We start from the raw sequence: 14,090 nt of genomic DNA on the forward strand, positions 1-14,090 counted from the left end.
TTTAAGCCAAGAATTGAGAAGTTGAGCTTTTAATTTTGGTCTCATTTTACAGCACTTCCTCAAATTCCACTCAATATTTTCCGATTTAGTAATAAAAATACCCTTTCTTCTTCTTCTTCTTTAACATGAAGGTTCCTTTTTTTTTAACTGAAAACTTTGTCAGTGTTGGTTAGATAGATAAGTCTGGAATACCGTAATTAAATTTACAATCATTATACTAGATAACTTAGGATATCATAAAACAAGAAAGTATTTTTCCCTCTCATTTCTCTCTCCCCTTAACACCAATTCTCCTCTTCTTTTCAACTGCTTATCCAAAGATTATGGAGCCATCATTAATCAAGGGAGATTATTAGTATCATTAATTATAAGTTAATTAGTGGGTCCTAAGTATCTTCTTTTATAATTTCTTTTTTCTCTCCTCATTTGATTTGTACAAATACATCAAAACATTTTGTGGTATGAAGAAACACTTTTTTATGAATTTGTTTTCATATTGGTTCATTAAATAATTTGAAGATAGAAGCGTTCAACTTTACCTTAATACTATCAAACCAATATTAAGTCAAACAATACTTAGCTCTGTTATTTGCAAATATATATATTTTTATCATATGTTCAAACATTTCGTTATTTTATAACGAAAAACTTTATTTAAATCAGATTATCTTTTTTAAAAATTTAAATTCATATTTTCTTATATATAAAATTTCGTTTTATATATAAAAAAATTTTATTACCGTTCACGCTACCCCTTGTAAGCAAAAATATTAAAACCTTAAGTTTGTCCAATTCAGTTGTTAGAGAAAAGCTTATTCTTTTGCTATCACATCATGGGTTATATTTATTTTGCGGCCAAACGACTATTCCCCACCCAAGGTTTGATGCTTTCTCAAGTTTCCACCCTTTAACTATGGAAATATCAAATACCCACCCATGACCAGTTAGATTTAACAAAACTCTAACAGCGGTAAATTTAATCTCATTTTTCCCCTTAAAAGTTTAAAAACTAACATTTTTTCCCTGAGCTAAGTTTGAAAAGATCGCATTCCCCCCCTAGGGTTTATTTCCAAACCCTTTCACTTTCTCCGATGCCATCACCGATCGTCGTCCCCTCCCTACAGTTTCTCTTTCACCTCTGGGCCCCCTCAACTCTTGCACTACACATCCGACGCAGAGAGAAGTCGTCTGGGAAGAGAAATCATCTTCCCAGATGACGAAGACGAGATCGATTGATCTCGTCTTCGTTGTCTGGGAAGACAATCGTCTTCCCAGAGGACGACGAGTCATTTCGTCTTCCCAGACGACGACGACCGAGAAGATGAAGAACTTCGTCTTCTCTGACGAAGTTCTTCATCTTCCACGGCTTCTTCGACTTCAATCGGGAATCCAAATGGGAGGAAAGAGATCATTGAAAAGAGAGGACGCTTCGGGAGGGAGAGGCCGTCGACAATGGAGTCGGAGATTTCAAAATGAAACCGTAGGGTAAAATTGTAATTTTTTTAAACTTAGGCTGGAGAAAAATTTTAGTTTTTAAAGTTTAGCGGGGCAAAATCGATTCTATTTTAGTTTATTTTTAATATTATAGAGAAAATAATGATTTTACCCTTACCACCGTTAGGATTTTGTTAAATCTAACCGATCATGGGTAGGTGTTTGGTGTTTCCATAGTTAAAGGGTGAAAACTTGAGAAAGCATCAAACCTTGGGTGGGAAATAGTCGTTTGGCCTTTATTTTGCATATCTAAATTTACTTTTTAATTGTGTTCATTTATATAATCTAATAATGCATAAAACAATATATTTATAAAATGGTATTATAATATTATTTAAAATAATAAAAGTTATATTAAAATATGGTCATAAAAACTTGAGCTAAAAAGCTAGGAAAAATTAATATTAAAAAATAAATTTAAAAAAGCCAACAAATCTTTTTTTTTTTTTCTAAAAAGGCCCTTGAAATAAGATTGGGTAAGAGAAATGTTTGGGCAATAAGTGGACCAAAATTTATCTTACTATTATTTGAAGACAATATTAAATAAGTGGGAGAATTTTCAGGTATAATTTTAACAATTTATTTAATTTAAAAAAATTCATAAAATCCTTTGATTTAATTATTTAATATTTTTTATAAAATTTGAAAATTGTCGATATATTTTTTATAACAATAAAATTATATATACAAATAATAATATATTATTTTATAATTAGATATTATTTATTTTAATTTTTAATAATCTAATCATAAAATAATATATTATTATTTATGTATATAATATTATTTATCAATTCTATATAGTCCAAACAAAATGTTTTCTAAATTCAACCAAAAAAATATATAATTATCATAAATGCATTTTAAATTAACTAAAAAAATATAAAAGAAAAAAATTCCGGATTTAACGTATGTAGTTAAAATTAAATGTAGTCAGTTTGAAATCCGGAAGTCCCGCTTTTGAAACAGCTATTAACGGTAAATTATATCAAATTTACTTTTATTAAATCTCTAGTAAAATTTCTTCATTGCTCATTATAAATTAATTCAGAATAAAAAACAACTCAAGCCCCCAATACAGAAGTCCTTTGTCATCAAAGCTTTAAATGGACGGGCCGGCGGTGGTACAGTCACCGTCGATGGTCCAACGGCGGCAGCCTATCATAGCCCGAGAATACGGTAAAGTCAAGAAAAACCGAAAGTTTGCTGAGGTGGCCGGCGGGACGGCTGCGGAGTGCGCAGTGGTGTGGTGTTGCTGCCCATGCGCGGTGGTGAATTTGGCGGTGCTGGTTGTGTGCAAGGTGCCGGCGGGGTTGTGCAAGAAGGCGTTGTGTAAGCAGAGGAAAAGACACCTTATTGCTAGGAGAAAGCAGGTCGGCGGGCTTTTGCTTGGGCCAACTGCCGGTTCATCATTGGATGAAATCCAAATGAAAGAGTTTTTAGGGGCGGCGATCACGGAGGAGAACGAGAATGTTCTTGATTTGGATAAGGAGATGTGGGAGCAGTTTCATGGAGCTGGATTCTGGAGGAGTCTCTCTCAAAAAGAGGTTTACCTTAAAAAATAACAATCTGGCAATTAGAAATTCAGTGATTTGGGGGATCATTTTACCATGTGGGTTTTGGAGGAAAATGAAATCGGATAAACTTCATGGTAATTTTCTACGTTTTACAGTTTAGGAACTGTAAATTTCTACGGTCATGATCGTAAATGTCTTGCAATTTTGCCCTCTCTTAGCCCCTTTTTGTTTGAAAATTGAGGGTTTGGGTTGTTGCATGGAAACATGAATTCCAGCACGAAGAAATTTCTGGGCTTCATTTTTATCATCTTTTTTGCTCATCAATAAAACTATTAGACTGTGGCTATACATGAATATGACCAGTGGAGAATGTTATTAATTTGACATTGTGTTCCTGCAAATATGTATCTTAAATTTCTCAATTTACATGTTACACTTTGAATCCAAACATCATGTTTAATACAGGAATTATTAACATTTTTACTAATTAGACCAATTAATTAATTTATAAAATAATTAATTAAATATGCGTGAGATTACACCTTCATATGAGATAACAAATTTGTAATTTTTTAAGAAAAAAACCTTGACAGCAGTTGCTGGATTTTGGGTCTTGAAGATTAAATTCACTGATCTTTACCATACCACATAATTCTCCATTCACTAATCTATAACATCATTCAATTTACAATCCATGATACAAACCATAGGTCTTCAAATATAGATTGATTTACAATCATCAACTGTTTTCTGGCTCAAATATAAGTGCCTTCGGTCCCAAAGGATTGTCCGTAGTTCGAATAAAAGCAAAGCTTCACACTACAGTGTGCCGGTATCTGGAAAAGGAATATCAAACTTACATTAAAGACTTCACCATAGTTTAGCATTTGCTTTCGACAAAAGGAACATACGAGGACAGAGAGAAATAAGATTCAAACAAAAACAAAATCAGTTTTGGCAGATGATGTGTAACAATTAATACCAAGATTAATAAGTAAAATTTTAACCATAAAAAAAATATCAATAAAAAGAAAGAATTACAATCAGAAGCAAACTAGTTGATATGTATTGAGATTTAGAATATGGTCAAGAAAAGATATATGCAATTACCCAAATGGTGAAAATTTTTGAATTACCTTTTAGAATAAAATGGTTGTGCTGATGGTATTGTTGGAACTATTTTTAATCTGAACCAGAACTAGCAGCACATGAAGCTTGGCCCTTATTATTGCTCACAGGATTATTGACTGGACTTCCAGATATTTGAGGGTTGTTTGACTCAGCAATTGAGATATTTGGATTGTTTGATTCACGAACTGGGCTATTTGGAGTGTTTGATGCAGAAGCAGTGTCAGTTCTACCATCGTCTCTGGTTTCTAGATGCCCCATCATGCGTGATACTGTAGCAATTCCAGCACTAACCTCCCTTTTAACTCCGGAACCAAGGTCTGCCACTGTATTGTTGCGAGAAAAAAATCTTTCTTTCCACCCTCTTGTACTCTTTGAAATAGACTCCTTGTACCTGAGGAGAAAATAAGGTGATCAAGTTTTCTTTGCACTCCACAAACATGAAGACAATTATCTGATTTAACCAAATCTTGTCAAAAAGTACAGAATGTATCAAGATGATTGATACCTCATTGAAACTGCATTAAATCGAGATTTAAGAGACTCTGAAAATGATTGGAACTCCGATGGTCCAGCTCTGTCTTGACTATTTGGGGAAGATTCATTAGGAGAGCTCCTAAAGGAAGAATATAAATGTATAATTGCAATGTGATACCAATTAAATAATTAAAAATATGTTAACTGAATAATTAGGTTATGAACATATCTAATAACAGATGAAAGAATGGTGGAGACCTATCATTTAAGGTATTTCCATGCTGATTGGGAGAAAGAGTATTTGATCCAGATGGTGAAGCTGAACCATGGTCACCTTGAGCAGAAAGTAGTTGTACATTTGATCGTGAAGAATCTTCCCCTGCAGTTGGAGGAGACGAGGGAGCAGCTGTACGAGCTGGTTCACCTTCTCCTCTCTGAATAGGAGATGAAGAGACTGGATCAGCTGGAGTTGAATTAGGATGAGCTGAAAACACTAAGAACTGTGGACGACCATGAGCTGATGATCTATTCCTATGGCCTTCCCTTCTAGCAATGTGGCGTGCTCGCCCCATTGCAGCAGCTGCAGCCAAGTGTTGAATTATACGCTCTTCAAGTTCAGCATCGTTCGCACCCACTGGTAACTGCATTAAAGGTAACAACATTGAAATAACACCACCTTTAACAATAAGACATATGTGCCATTATTGACCAAAAAAAGCTTCCAAATAGCATAGGAATAGTACAAACATGCTGTAGCTCGAAATCTCCCAGAGTTGGATGATGAAATATGGTAGCATTTCTAGCTGTATTAAAACTAAAGCTTCTCTCTCGCTCTACAGCTTCAAGCAATTCCTGGCTGGCAGAATGAGCAAAATCATATATTCTGTTGACCTAAAGGTATAAGGTAGATCGATATGACAAAGAAAACAAGGAATGGAAATCAAACCTGGTAGGATCCTTCAGGCTTATAGGTTGCCAACACATGGGGCACTGGGAACTTCTCTGACACCTACAAAATTGAAATAATATCCAAAACTCATGTCAAATATCTGTTTCAAATGTCGAGGGACCCAATATGTAGACCTGCTATAAGCTTTTGACCAGATTATCTTCTAACAGCGAAAAGAGATGAGAGCTAAGCTAAAAGCACTGAATGGCCTTAACTTACATGAGAGTAACCACAAAGCAACACTCTGATAGATTGAATCATCATTAGCCAAAGAATATTAAAGGGAATACATTTATAAAATTCAAAAAATCCAAAACTGACAAATTCTAGAGCAAGGCTCACATTTATTCCGCATTAACAGTGTCACATGGCATGAGGAAGATTTAACTTGGAGCTTGCATAATACAGAGATTGAAGATGAAGTAGATTTGAATGTTTTCAAAAGAGAAATTGTCTACTGCAAGCACTCATAAGGTATGACCAACAATGGAAGAACACAAGTGACTCATAAGTTAGTTTTAAATATATGTTTTCATAGTAGTCTCAACAGCAAACCAACAATTTCAATTTCAATCCAAATTCATAGTTAACCTACTATCCCTATTTTATAAAGCTGTAACCTCTCATCTGAGACATTCAACCATCAACATGAGAAACATATACAATATTAATTTCACAAGAGCGCATCACATCCAACCAAAGAACCTAACAATAGATCACAGCAAACTAGCATGATTTCCCATGTAAAACAATATAATCTTGAAGCTACTTGATTCCATTTCAATTACTTTAGCCTGAAAACTTATACGGCAATCTATCATCTTTTGTGACTTTCAAAGCTTCCTATGTTTACAAAACTCATAAGGTAGACATTTACTTCAATTTAGCACCAAAATTAATTTAATTTCTATCCTTGAATGATAAAGTGGAGCTTTTATGAAAATCAAAGGGGGCTAAAGTGATTTTGATGGCATTAGTCACATCTTGGTCATGTGCAAAAGATTATTAGGACATATATATAGACTTCTCTAGTTTGTAAACCAAATCTAGTCAAGTATTGAGCAGATTTAATAAAAACATTCGGCTATATAATACCAAGAAGACTACAAGTCAATTGAACATTTAAGTTAAATGCAAAGTGCTAGAAAATCTTTATTGCACGTTCATATGCCTCATGGTTAACAAAGGTGATAGAATGGTGAACTAAACTGATACCAACTTCCAAGTAATGCACACATGATTTGGCTATCAGAGCTCAATTGTTCATCCACATTGACATATTAATTAAATCAGCTATATGTAACACTACACACTTGTAAGATAAATCCTCAATATTGCAATGATTTAATGTCATAAAAATTATTCCCATAAAGAGATCCTTATATTGTTCAGAAATCTAACTTGCCCTAAATAATTTGTGATTCCAAAAACCAAGACACTGTCAAATAGCTACTGAAAGTTATTCTCTGCTTCTAAGTATGAATCAATATTTTGGGATCATTCATTAGGGCATGCAATTTTTATAAGACATATGCGTATTTTATTATTTTGACTCAAGCCTCTATTTGATATAACCTAATGAATACATCAAGAAGAATAATAAATCCCCCAAACTGAAATTATAGTATATACCATTCAAGAATGCACTGAAGATGGAACTCATGCTTGCAACTAGTCACCTGCATATAAAAAAGCCAACACTTTCAAAATCATGTAGAAATAACAAGTCAAAAGAACACATCATCAACACTGAATTACAAAATACCGTAGAAGGTTCAGTCTCAGAAAAGGATTCCAGACATATACTGCAAGAATCATCACACGCCTCTTGGATGCCCCCTTCTACAAAAGCAGCAGCCGACGTCAAATGAGCCTCAGAGTGCGAGCTTTCATCCATCCTATACAAAACATGAAGCCCAAAAATTCAGATTCCAAACCAAAAAAAGAACAAATACCGAAACATACAGTGATTTCAGCAAAACTAATTAATAAAAATTTAAAACAAGTATCGAATTCGTTCATTCGCCGATTACAAATGACCGAAATGAAATAGAATTTACCCGTGGAGTGAGGATGTGGGAGTGTTGAGTTGGATTGGGCAACCCTAAAGTTTAGATTTAGGGTAAAATTTTTAACTTGGTAGCAACGGTGATGACTTTTGACAAGAAGAGAGAGAAAAGACTAAGCTGAGTCTTCTTGTCGTTGGAAACTGACACGTGGCAAAGCGTGTTGATGATTGAAATATCTGTCGTGTTCTGAGGAGTCTAATCGTGCTTTAAAGTTGGCCACTGCCTGCAGTCTCCATACGTTAAATAATAATAAATTATATTATTAATAATAGATAAAATTATATTGAATGACTCATCTTTGCCCCTGAGGAATAATGGCACGAGTGGCGACGAATGGTTTATACAAAGAATTTAAATAATATCAGAGTTTTGATTAATCTAATTAAGTGATTATAACTCAATTATTATATAATATTTTTAAGATAAATTATATATTAATAAAATACGAGAGATATTGAATCTATATGTTTCTCATGAGATATTAAATTATACATCAATATTTTTAAGTTTCTCGTGAGATTAGTCTTCAATCTCTTCTTAAGTTTTCTCTTTTCTGTTTTTTTCTTTTTTGCCTTGTGAAAAATTCTTTCCTAAATTGTGTTCTTCATCCTATTCGTTTTCTTCATAAGAAAGTTGTATGATTGATTAGAAAATAGTGACAAAGTATTTGAGACTTGAACTGTAAATTCTGTGCCATTGTTGTAATAGTCTAGAATGATCATTTATGCTTGTTTTTGTCTTGTATTTTCCTGCATACATTTCAGAAATTTCCTAATTTTGTATCCATTATATTATTTCAATTATGCTGCTTGATTGACTTGAAATGTCCATAAAAATTAACACTTCTGGAAAGTTTTGAATTTTCCAAGAAAAGTCTTGGTAAATTCTCATCTTCTTTTTTCCTCAATCCTCTCAACCAAGCAATTTTGTTTGCCAATTTGTATCTTCAAAAACAATTGAGGTGTCATCAAGATTGAGTTAAAACAAAAACAGAAGCGAGGATTTCTCATCATCCTCCTGGTTGGAGTTGAAATGAAAATGGAAAAAATCTTCTAAACGACGAGAGCGAGACAAGAAAAGAATTCGTTAATTCTTGTCTTGTTTTCAATTTATCTCAATCAAAAGGATTAAAATTTGTATCTTAAAAAAGGAATTGAGGGTGAGAAAATTATTTAAAACAAAAGGAAAAAATTTCAATCTCAACCTCCTGGATGTCATCTCTACTCTTGAAGGCAGCATGGAAATTTTAGAAAAATAAAATTAATAGAATGTAATTGGTAATTTTGATTAAAAATGGAATAAGCCGAGCCGAGCTTGACTCGCAGCCAGCTCGGGCTCGGCTCGGTTTATTTATGGCTGGCTCGAGTTCGGTTCGACTCGTTTTTCATATTAAAACGACATCGTTTTGTATAAAAAAATTTTAAAAAAAATCTACCGAACCAGCTCGAGCTTGATCGAGCCGAGCAGAGCCCGGCTCGTTTCGGGCTCGAACCGAGTCGAGGCGAGCTCGAGTTCAAGCTAGCTCGGTTCGAGTCCAGCCTTAATTTAGATGTTTGATATTAAATTAAAACACTTTTACTTTACCTGAGTTGAGAAGAGGTTTCCCTTAACCTTGGGTGGATTGGCTGCTATTGATCAATAGAGAGCAATAGAGATAAGAGTTTGGTTTTTATATTAATAATTTGTTTATTTATTTATTTATATTTATTATATTCTTAATCAGTTTTAGAATTGTCTTATTCGTAATTGATAAGGATAATATAGAAGTTTCTAGTGTTATTTACTGAAAAGGATTTTAATATATAATAATAAGTCAAATTTAAAAAAAAAAATGATAGGAATATCTTCAAAATTTCAGCACTTTAAAAAATTAAAAAAAAAAAACCCTATTGGAAAATGCTAAAATTAACTGGTAATGTAACTCAAATGGTGAAGTTCTCATATTATAAAATTTATAATATGAGAACTTCAAGTTTCACTAGAATAAAAGAGGACTCCTCTGATAGATTTATTTAACTCCAGCTGCAAAATGGAAAAATCCAATGGCCTATTCCTGTTCTTAAATTTTCATCACAAGGGCATTATCAGAGCAGTGGTCAGCTGGAAAACTAATTAATTTGTCATCTAAGAATGTTTATCAACATATAATTACTAAGTCCTCACCTTTAACACAATTCAACTTATTTATGGGCATGAACCATGAAAATTTAAACACTTCTATCAATTTGCTTCATGAAAACATTAAAATGATTAACACTCCTTCAAACCCAAATATGCAAAATTCCAACATCAACCAGAGCCTGCATAAGTAAATCAACCATTACATTTTGAACATGGAGGCACTTATCTCTTATTCTAGAAAGGGAAACAAAGTTTCTGCACTACTTTCATATGCAGATGATATTTATGCCCTTCCCTGAGCCTTTCTTTCCAACCATTCCATAAACTTGCCCTGTGCAGCCGCAGTGTCCAACCTGTAAAGTTGAAACCAGTGATTGGCAACTTCATGCCCAAATGTCCAACCAAAAACAGCTCCAGCTGCTAAGGCCAATCCAGTACCTGTTAAATAGAATACAGGTGAGAAACTAACACAGATTACCTTTGTCGAAACCAATAACCACACTTGTGTTATACTAACCATGAATTATATTGATTAAAACATAGCTAATGAAGAATCTAAAATAAAATACTGAAAAAAAAAAACAATGGCATCTAATCAAGCAACATCATTATGTTGGTTTTAAACATTTTCCACCAAACTAGAGTTGCAGCTGATACTATATGTCAATGACCAGGAGAAGGAATGAGTTGGTCCAAACAAATTGTATAGGTAAGAAAGAAAAAGTTTGTCATGTGCATATGAAGAGAAGTTTTACCGTGCACCAACTTAAAATATAAATTGGAATGAATAACATCTTTAGAACAACAATAAAACTATATACACCCAGTTTTGAGTATCCAATTAGATACCTAGATAATGTATCATCATGTGATTCAATAATTTTAAATTAAAGATAAAGTAACACTCAATCACATAATACACATCATCTAAGTACCCAATTAAATACTCTAAACTAGGTACACATAACATTGCTTCTAGAACAAACACCTGTTTTTGTATCAGGAAAAGATAATTCCAAAACATTACATTCTATAAGCTTTGCTTCCACAACTGCAAGAGATTAGAGACAGATGCAACAGTAACATTCCCATTACAGCCTATTAAGTGGCCCTTCTTCCATTAGTTTTAAACTAATGCCTGTCAAATTGAATAATGATTTTGTTACCAAAAAATTAAAGCTGCCCTTGGCTGTTAGTGAACCCAAAGCCTAGGGACTATAATGCTTTTGATCCTTGTATACTCTTTACAAGTGAAAATTCAGAAGGGAATACCAGATAGAAACAACATAAACCAAAACTAGTAAACCTTTAAGGTGTAATTATATCCTCTTCTTCCAAATTAGCAGGTGTATTTCAGTATGAAAAGTTTTAATAGCTACCATACAGATCAGATAGTAGATTACCATGTACACTCTTTGAATATTTCCATGAAATACCAGCAGTCGATGCTGCTCCAAGAATACTTCCAGTGATAGCAAAGTTCACCGCTTCCCTAGTAGTCTTCAACTGCAAAAGAAAATGCTTAAGCATTTAATAGCCCCTCAAAAAAATGATGCAGTAATTATTCACAAGAACCATCAAAACATAATTAATATTGTAGCCATCAAAATCACCCTTCGGGAGCAGTCATCTGACAGGGCATGTACTAAGGAATAACTCAAACAAGTAAATCAATACAACTATAATCTAATATCACCAGCACAGTCAAAGAGAAAGATTAATGATGAGGCTTCATCATAGTTAGAGAGCTATTTCATTTATGGATGGAATGGGAAATATGAGTTTTCATAGCTGATTTATCTCCAATGAAATGCAATATATTTAACAAAAATACTCAGAGAATGCAAATTATAACAATAAATGATCTTCTTAATCCATCAGCTGCAAATTCATATTAAATTAAGCAAGCAGGAGAACCAGAGCTAAAAGGGGCCAGAGATGGCCAGGAAAAGCAACACAACATAATTGTTTGGTAAAAATGACTAATGCAAGATGCATATACAAGCAGAGCATTCTTCTTGCTTGATGAAATATAGATTCCATCTGATACACACCCTGCCCCAGCACAAATCAAGGTTGCTAGAGAAGATTGATCTTATAGAAAGTGTTAAATACAGTAGCCATTGCAAGAGGTTCTACTGACACATTTCAGACAGTACTCCACCAATACTTCACTTCACATGCTGCAGGCTAATAACTCAATTTACTAGCTTAAACAGTAAGATAACTAATTGGGTAAACTAGACTCTTTTAATTTCTTAGGGAGCAAACACAACCCCATTCCTTCAATCAGCTATGCAACTCGAAAAATTTTCTACTTCAAAAGGATTGATATGGAAAATTAGACTCTTGCTTTTCCATCTCTGTCAATGGAGTTTCACCAAGACAAATCCAACCAAATTGTCTGGTATCATTGTCAAGAGAACAAAACAAAATACATATATATATAATTTAGTACCAACAAAGAGAATAAATTTAGCTATAGTTGAATACAAACTATCTAGTTCACATTCATTTACTCTCCAAAATCCAGTTGACTCTTTAAGAGAAAACCCCCTTAAAATCACAACTAGAACTTAACATCTTCCAATCAAATTATGAAGTGGTGATAAACAAAATCAATCGGAGTTATTTATTACACTCAATTCATCAAAATCACTTATCAAAAACTAAAATCGAATCAAAAAATAACACTCCACAAACAAAACAAAAATTCCCATCAAATAAATAAACTAAAAAGAAAATCAACACTCCGTCAAACAGTAGTTCCCAAACGAGCAGAAATGTAACCAGGTCCTCATCCAAAAGCAACGAAATAGATCCACAAAGCTTAAAATACAACCACAATTTAAGATTAAAATCAAATTGACAAATCTAACTAATCTTATAAACACGTGCTAAAAAGAAGCCAAACAAAACGGAAACAAGAGAGAATAAGGTGAAGAAGAACATTACAGTGGGGCCATGAACGGGATCGGAGGCGATGAATTCGTTGACGTCAGAAGATGACCAAGAAGGAAGAGGCTTATCAGGCTTGATGAATCTAGAATAGTTCTGAAGAAACGAAAACCTTTGTCCCACGAACTCTTTGAAAAATGATTGCTCTCCTGATTCTCCCATTTTTCAAAAACCTTTTTCTGCTTCTACGATATTCGCTTTAGAGCTTCTCCCTCTCTCTCAGTCTCGTCTCAATAAAAACGCCGCCGCACCGGGCACGCCGACGCACTAATTTATTAACTTTGAGTCTATTTTTACGAAGGGATGAGTGCATCAAGCCCAATTTGTGAATTCCAGGCCCAGTAAGCAGCAGTTAAGGTATTTCAGGGCTCAGTGGTGTTATTAAAATCCTATCAATATTTCAAAAAACCTCAATATAATTTATAATTTTAAAAATAATTACCAAAAGCATTATTCATTAACTACAATTTAACGCAATTAACAAAAATTTTTTTAATGTTAAACGAATATACCCAATAATTTGTACAGTAAGTTTGAAAAATCACATTTCCATCCTGCATATTGAAAGGAAACCTCTATACGTACCAAAACCAAAAACTTCCACTGGCTTTTAAGTATTTTTCGAATAATGAAAATGACACCAAAAGTTTGTAAATCATTCCTTATCATTTTTAGTAGTTTATAGTGTAGAAATTTAAACATTTTATTGTAGATTTTTTATGTTTTAGGTGTCAGATTTTTTGAATTTAAAATTTTGAAAAATAATTTAAATCTAATGTGTTTTGAATGAATCATTGAAATTTGTTAATAAATTTATGTTAAAATATGTGTATAATCAATTGATGATGAAATCAAATTCGAAAATTTGAGATTAATGGTGACTCAATCACCACACAAATCACGCATGGTGGGAAAGGATTGAAAATGGGGTGAATTTGTCATATTTCAAAACATACAGTTTGCTCACATAGTTGAGAGTTTATTCAATGAACCACATGAGACCACAGCGGTTAGGGGTTTTGATAATTTTTCACCACACATAGTGGTGGAGTAAAAATATTTTTCAATTTTGGGGTTTACTGATATTTTTTAATTTGAGAAGTTGATAATATATTGCATTTTTAAGGGCAAATTGGTATTTTCTAATGTATGGTTTTAACTCGAATTTTTTAAATTTTTAATTATTTATTAAATAAAACTAAGTATTATAACTAATAAAAAAAATATACTCTCAAAAATTTCAATGCAAATTTTTAAAAATATTAATTTACCTCTCAAATCTCACTTGCTAAAATATCAGTTAATCTTCACATAGTAAAATTTTATTTATCCTACAGTTAAAATAGTCAAACAACTCCAAAATGGTGAAAGAGTAAA

At 33.0% G+C, this 14,090-nt stretch overlaps 3 protein-coding genes across 3 annotated transcripts; 1 reads left to right on the top strand and 2 right to left on the bottom strand.

The window, feature by feature from the left end:
- Positions 1–2,633: 2,633 nt before the first annotated feature.
- Positions 2,634–3,059, top strand: LOC123226310. The gene has a single exon (XM_044650824.1). It carries the CDS (start codon positions 2,634–2,636, stop codon positions 3,057–3,059), a length of 426 nt encoding a protein of 141 aa, XP_044506759.1.
- A 572-nt stretch (positions 3,060–3,631) lies between these two features.
- LOC123225953 (E3 ubiquitin-protein ligase RHF2A) lies at positions 3,632–7,785 on the bottom strand. The gene is made up of 9 exons (XM_044650337.1): positions 7,626–7,785; positions 7,331–7,463; positions 7,198–7,244; positions 5,563–5,625; positions 5,364–5,472; positions 4,875–5,257; positions 4,648–4,755; positions 4,148–4,533; positions 3,632–3,847 (listed from the first exon to the last, which is right to left on the bottom strand). Exons 2-8 carry the CDS (start codon positions 7,460–7,462, stop codon positions 4,194–4,196), a joined length of 1,182 nt encoding a protein of 393 aa, XP_044506272.1. The 5' UTR covers position 7,463; positions 7,626–7,785; the 3' UTR covers positions 3,632–3,847; positions 4,148–4,193.
- Positions 7,786–9,798: 2,013 nt separating this feature from the next.
- On the bottom strand, positions 9,799–12,985 carry LOC123225954 (succinate dehydrogenase subunit 6, mitochondrial). Its single transcript, XM_044650338.1, has 3 exons — positions 12,711–12,985; positions 11,159–11,261; positions 9,799–10,193 (listed from the first exon to the last, which is right to left on the bottom strand). Exons 1-3 carry the CDS (start codon positions 12,873–12,875, stop codon positions 10,039–10,041), a joined length of 423 nt encoding a protein of 140 aa, XP_044506273.1. The 5' UTR covers positions 12,876–12,985; the 3' UTR covers positions 9,799–10,038.
- Positions 12,986–14,090: the final 1,105 nt, after the last annotated feature.

This window comes from Mangifera indica, chromosome 9, assembly GCF_011075055.1.
Source record: "Mangifera indica cultivar Alphonso chromosome 9, CATAS_Mindica_2.1, whole genome shotgun sequence".
Classification (NCBI taxonomy): Eukaryota; Viridiplantae; Streptophyta; class Magnoliopsida; order Sapindales; family Anacardiaceae; genus Mangifera; species Mangifera indica.

Excerpts from the sequence above, each read along its gene's own strand:
- LOC123225954 (XM_044650338.1), bottom strand. The coding sequence starts at position 12,875 with ATGGGAGAATCAGGAGAGCAATCATTTTTCAAAGAGTTCGTGGGACAA. Across the intron at positions 11,262-12,710 it reads ATCCCGTTCATGGCCCCACT|TTGAAGACTACTAGGGAAGC; the intron begins GTAATGTTCTTC and ends TTTCTTTTGCAG. Across the intron at positions 10,194-11,158 it reads ATATTCAAAGAGTGTACATG|GTACTGGATTGGCCTTAGCA; the intron begins GTAATCTACTAT and ends TCTATTTAACAG.
- LOC123226310 (XM_044650824.1), top strand. The coding sequence starts at position 2,634 with ATGGTCCAACGGCGGCAGCCTATCATAGCCCGAGAATACGGTAAAGTC.
- LOC123225953 (XM_044650337.1), bottom strand. The coding sequence starts at position 7,462 with ATGGATGAAAGCTCGCACTCTGAGGCTCATTTGACGTCGGCTGCTGCT. Across the intron at positions 5,258-5,363 it reads GAGATTTCGAGCTACAGCAT|TTACCAGTGGGTGCGAACGA; the intron begins GTTTGTACTATT and ends CCTTTAATGCAG. Across the intron at positions 4,534-4,647 it reads TTTAATGCAGTTTCAATGAG|GTACAAGGAGTCTATTTCAA; the intron begins GTATCAATCATC and ends TTTTCTCCTCAG.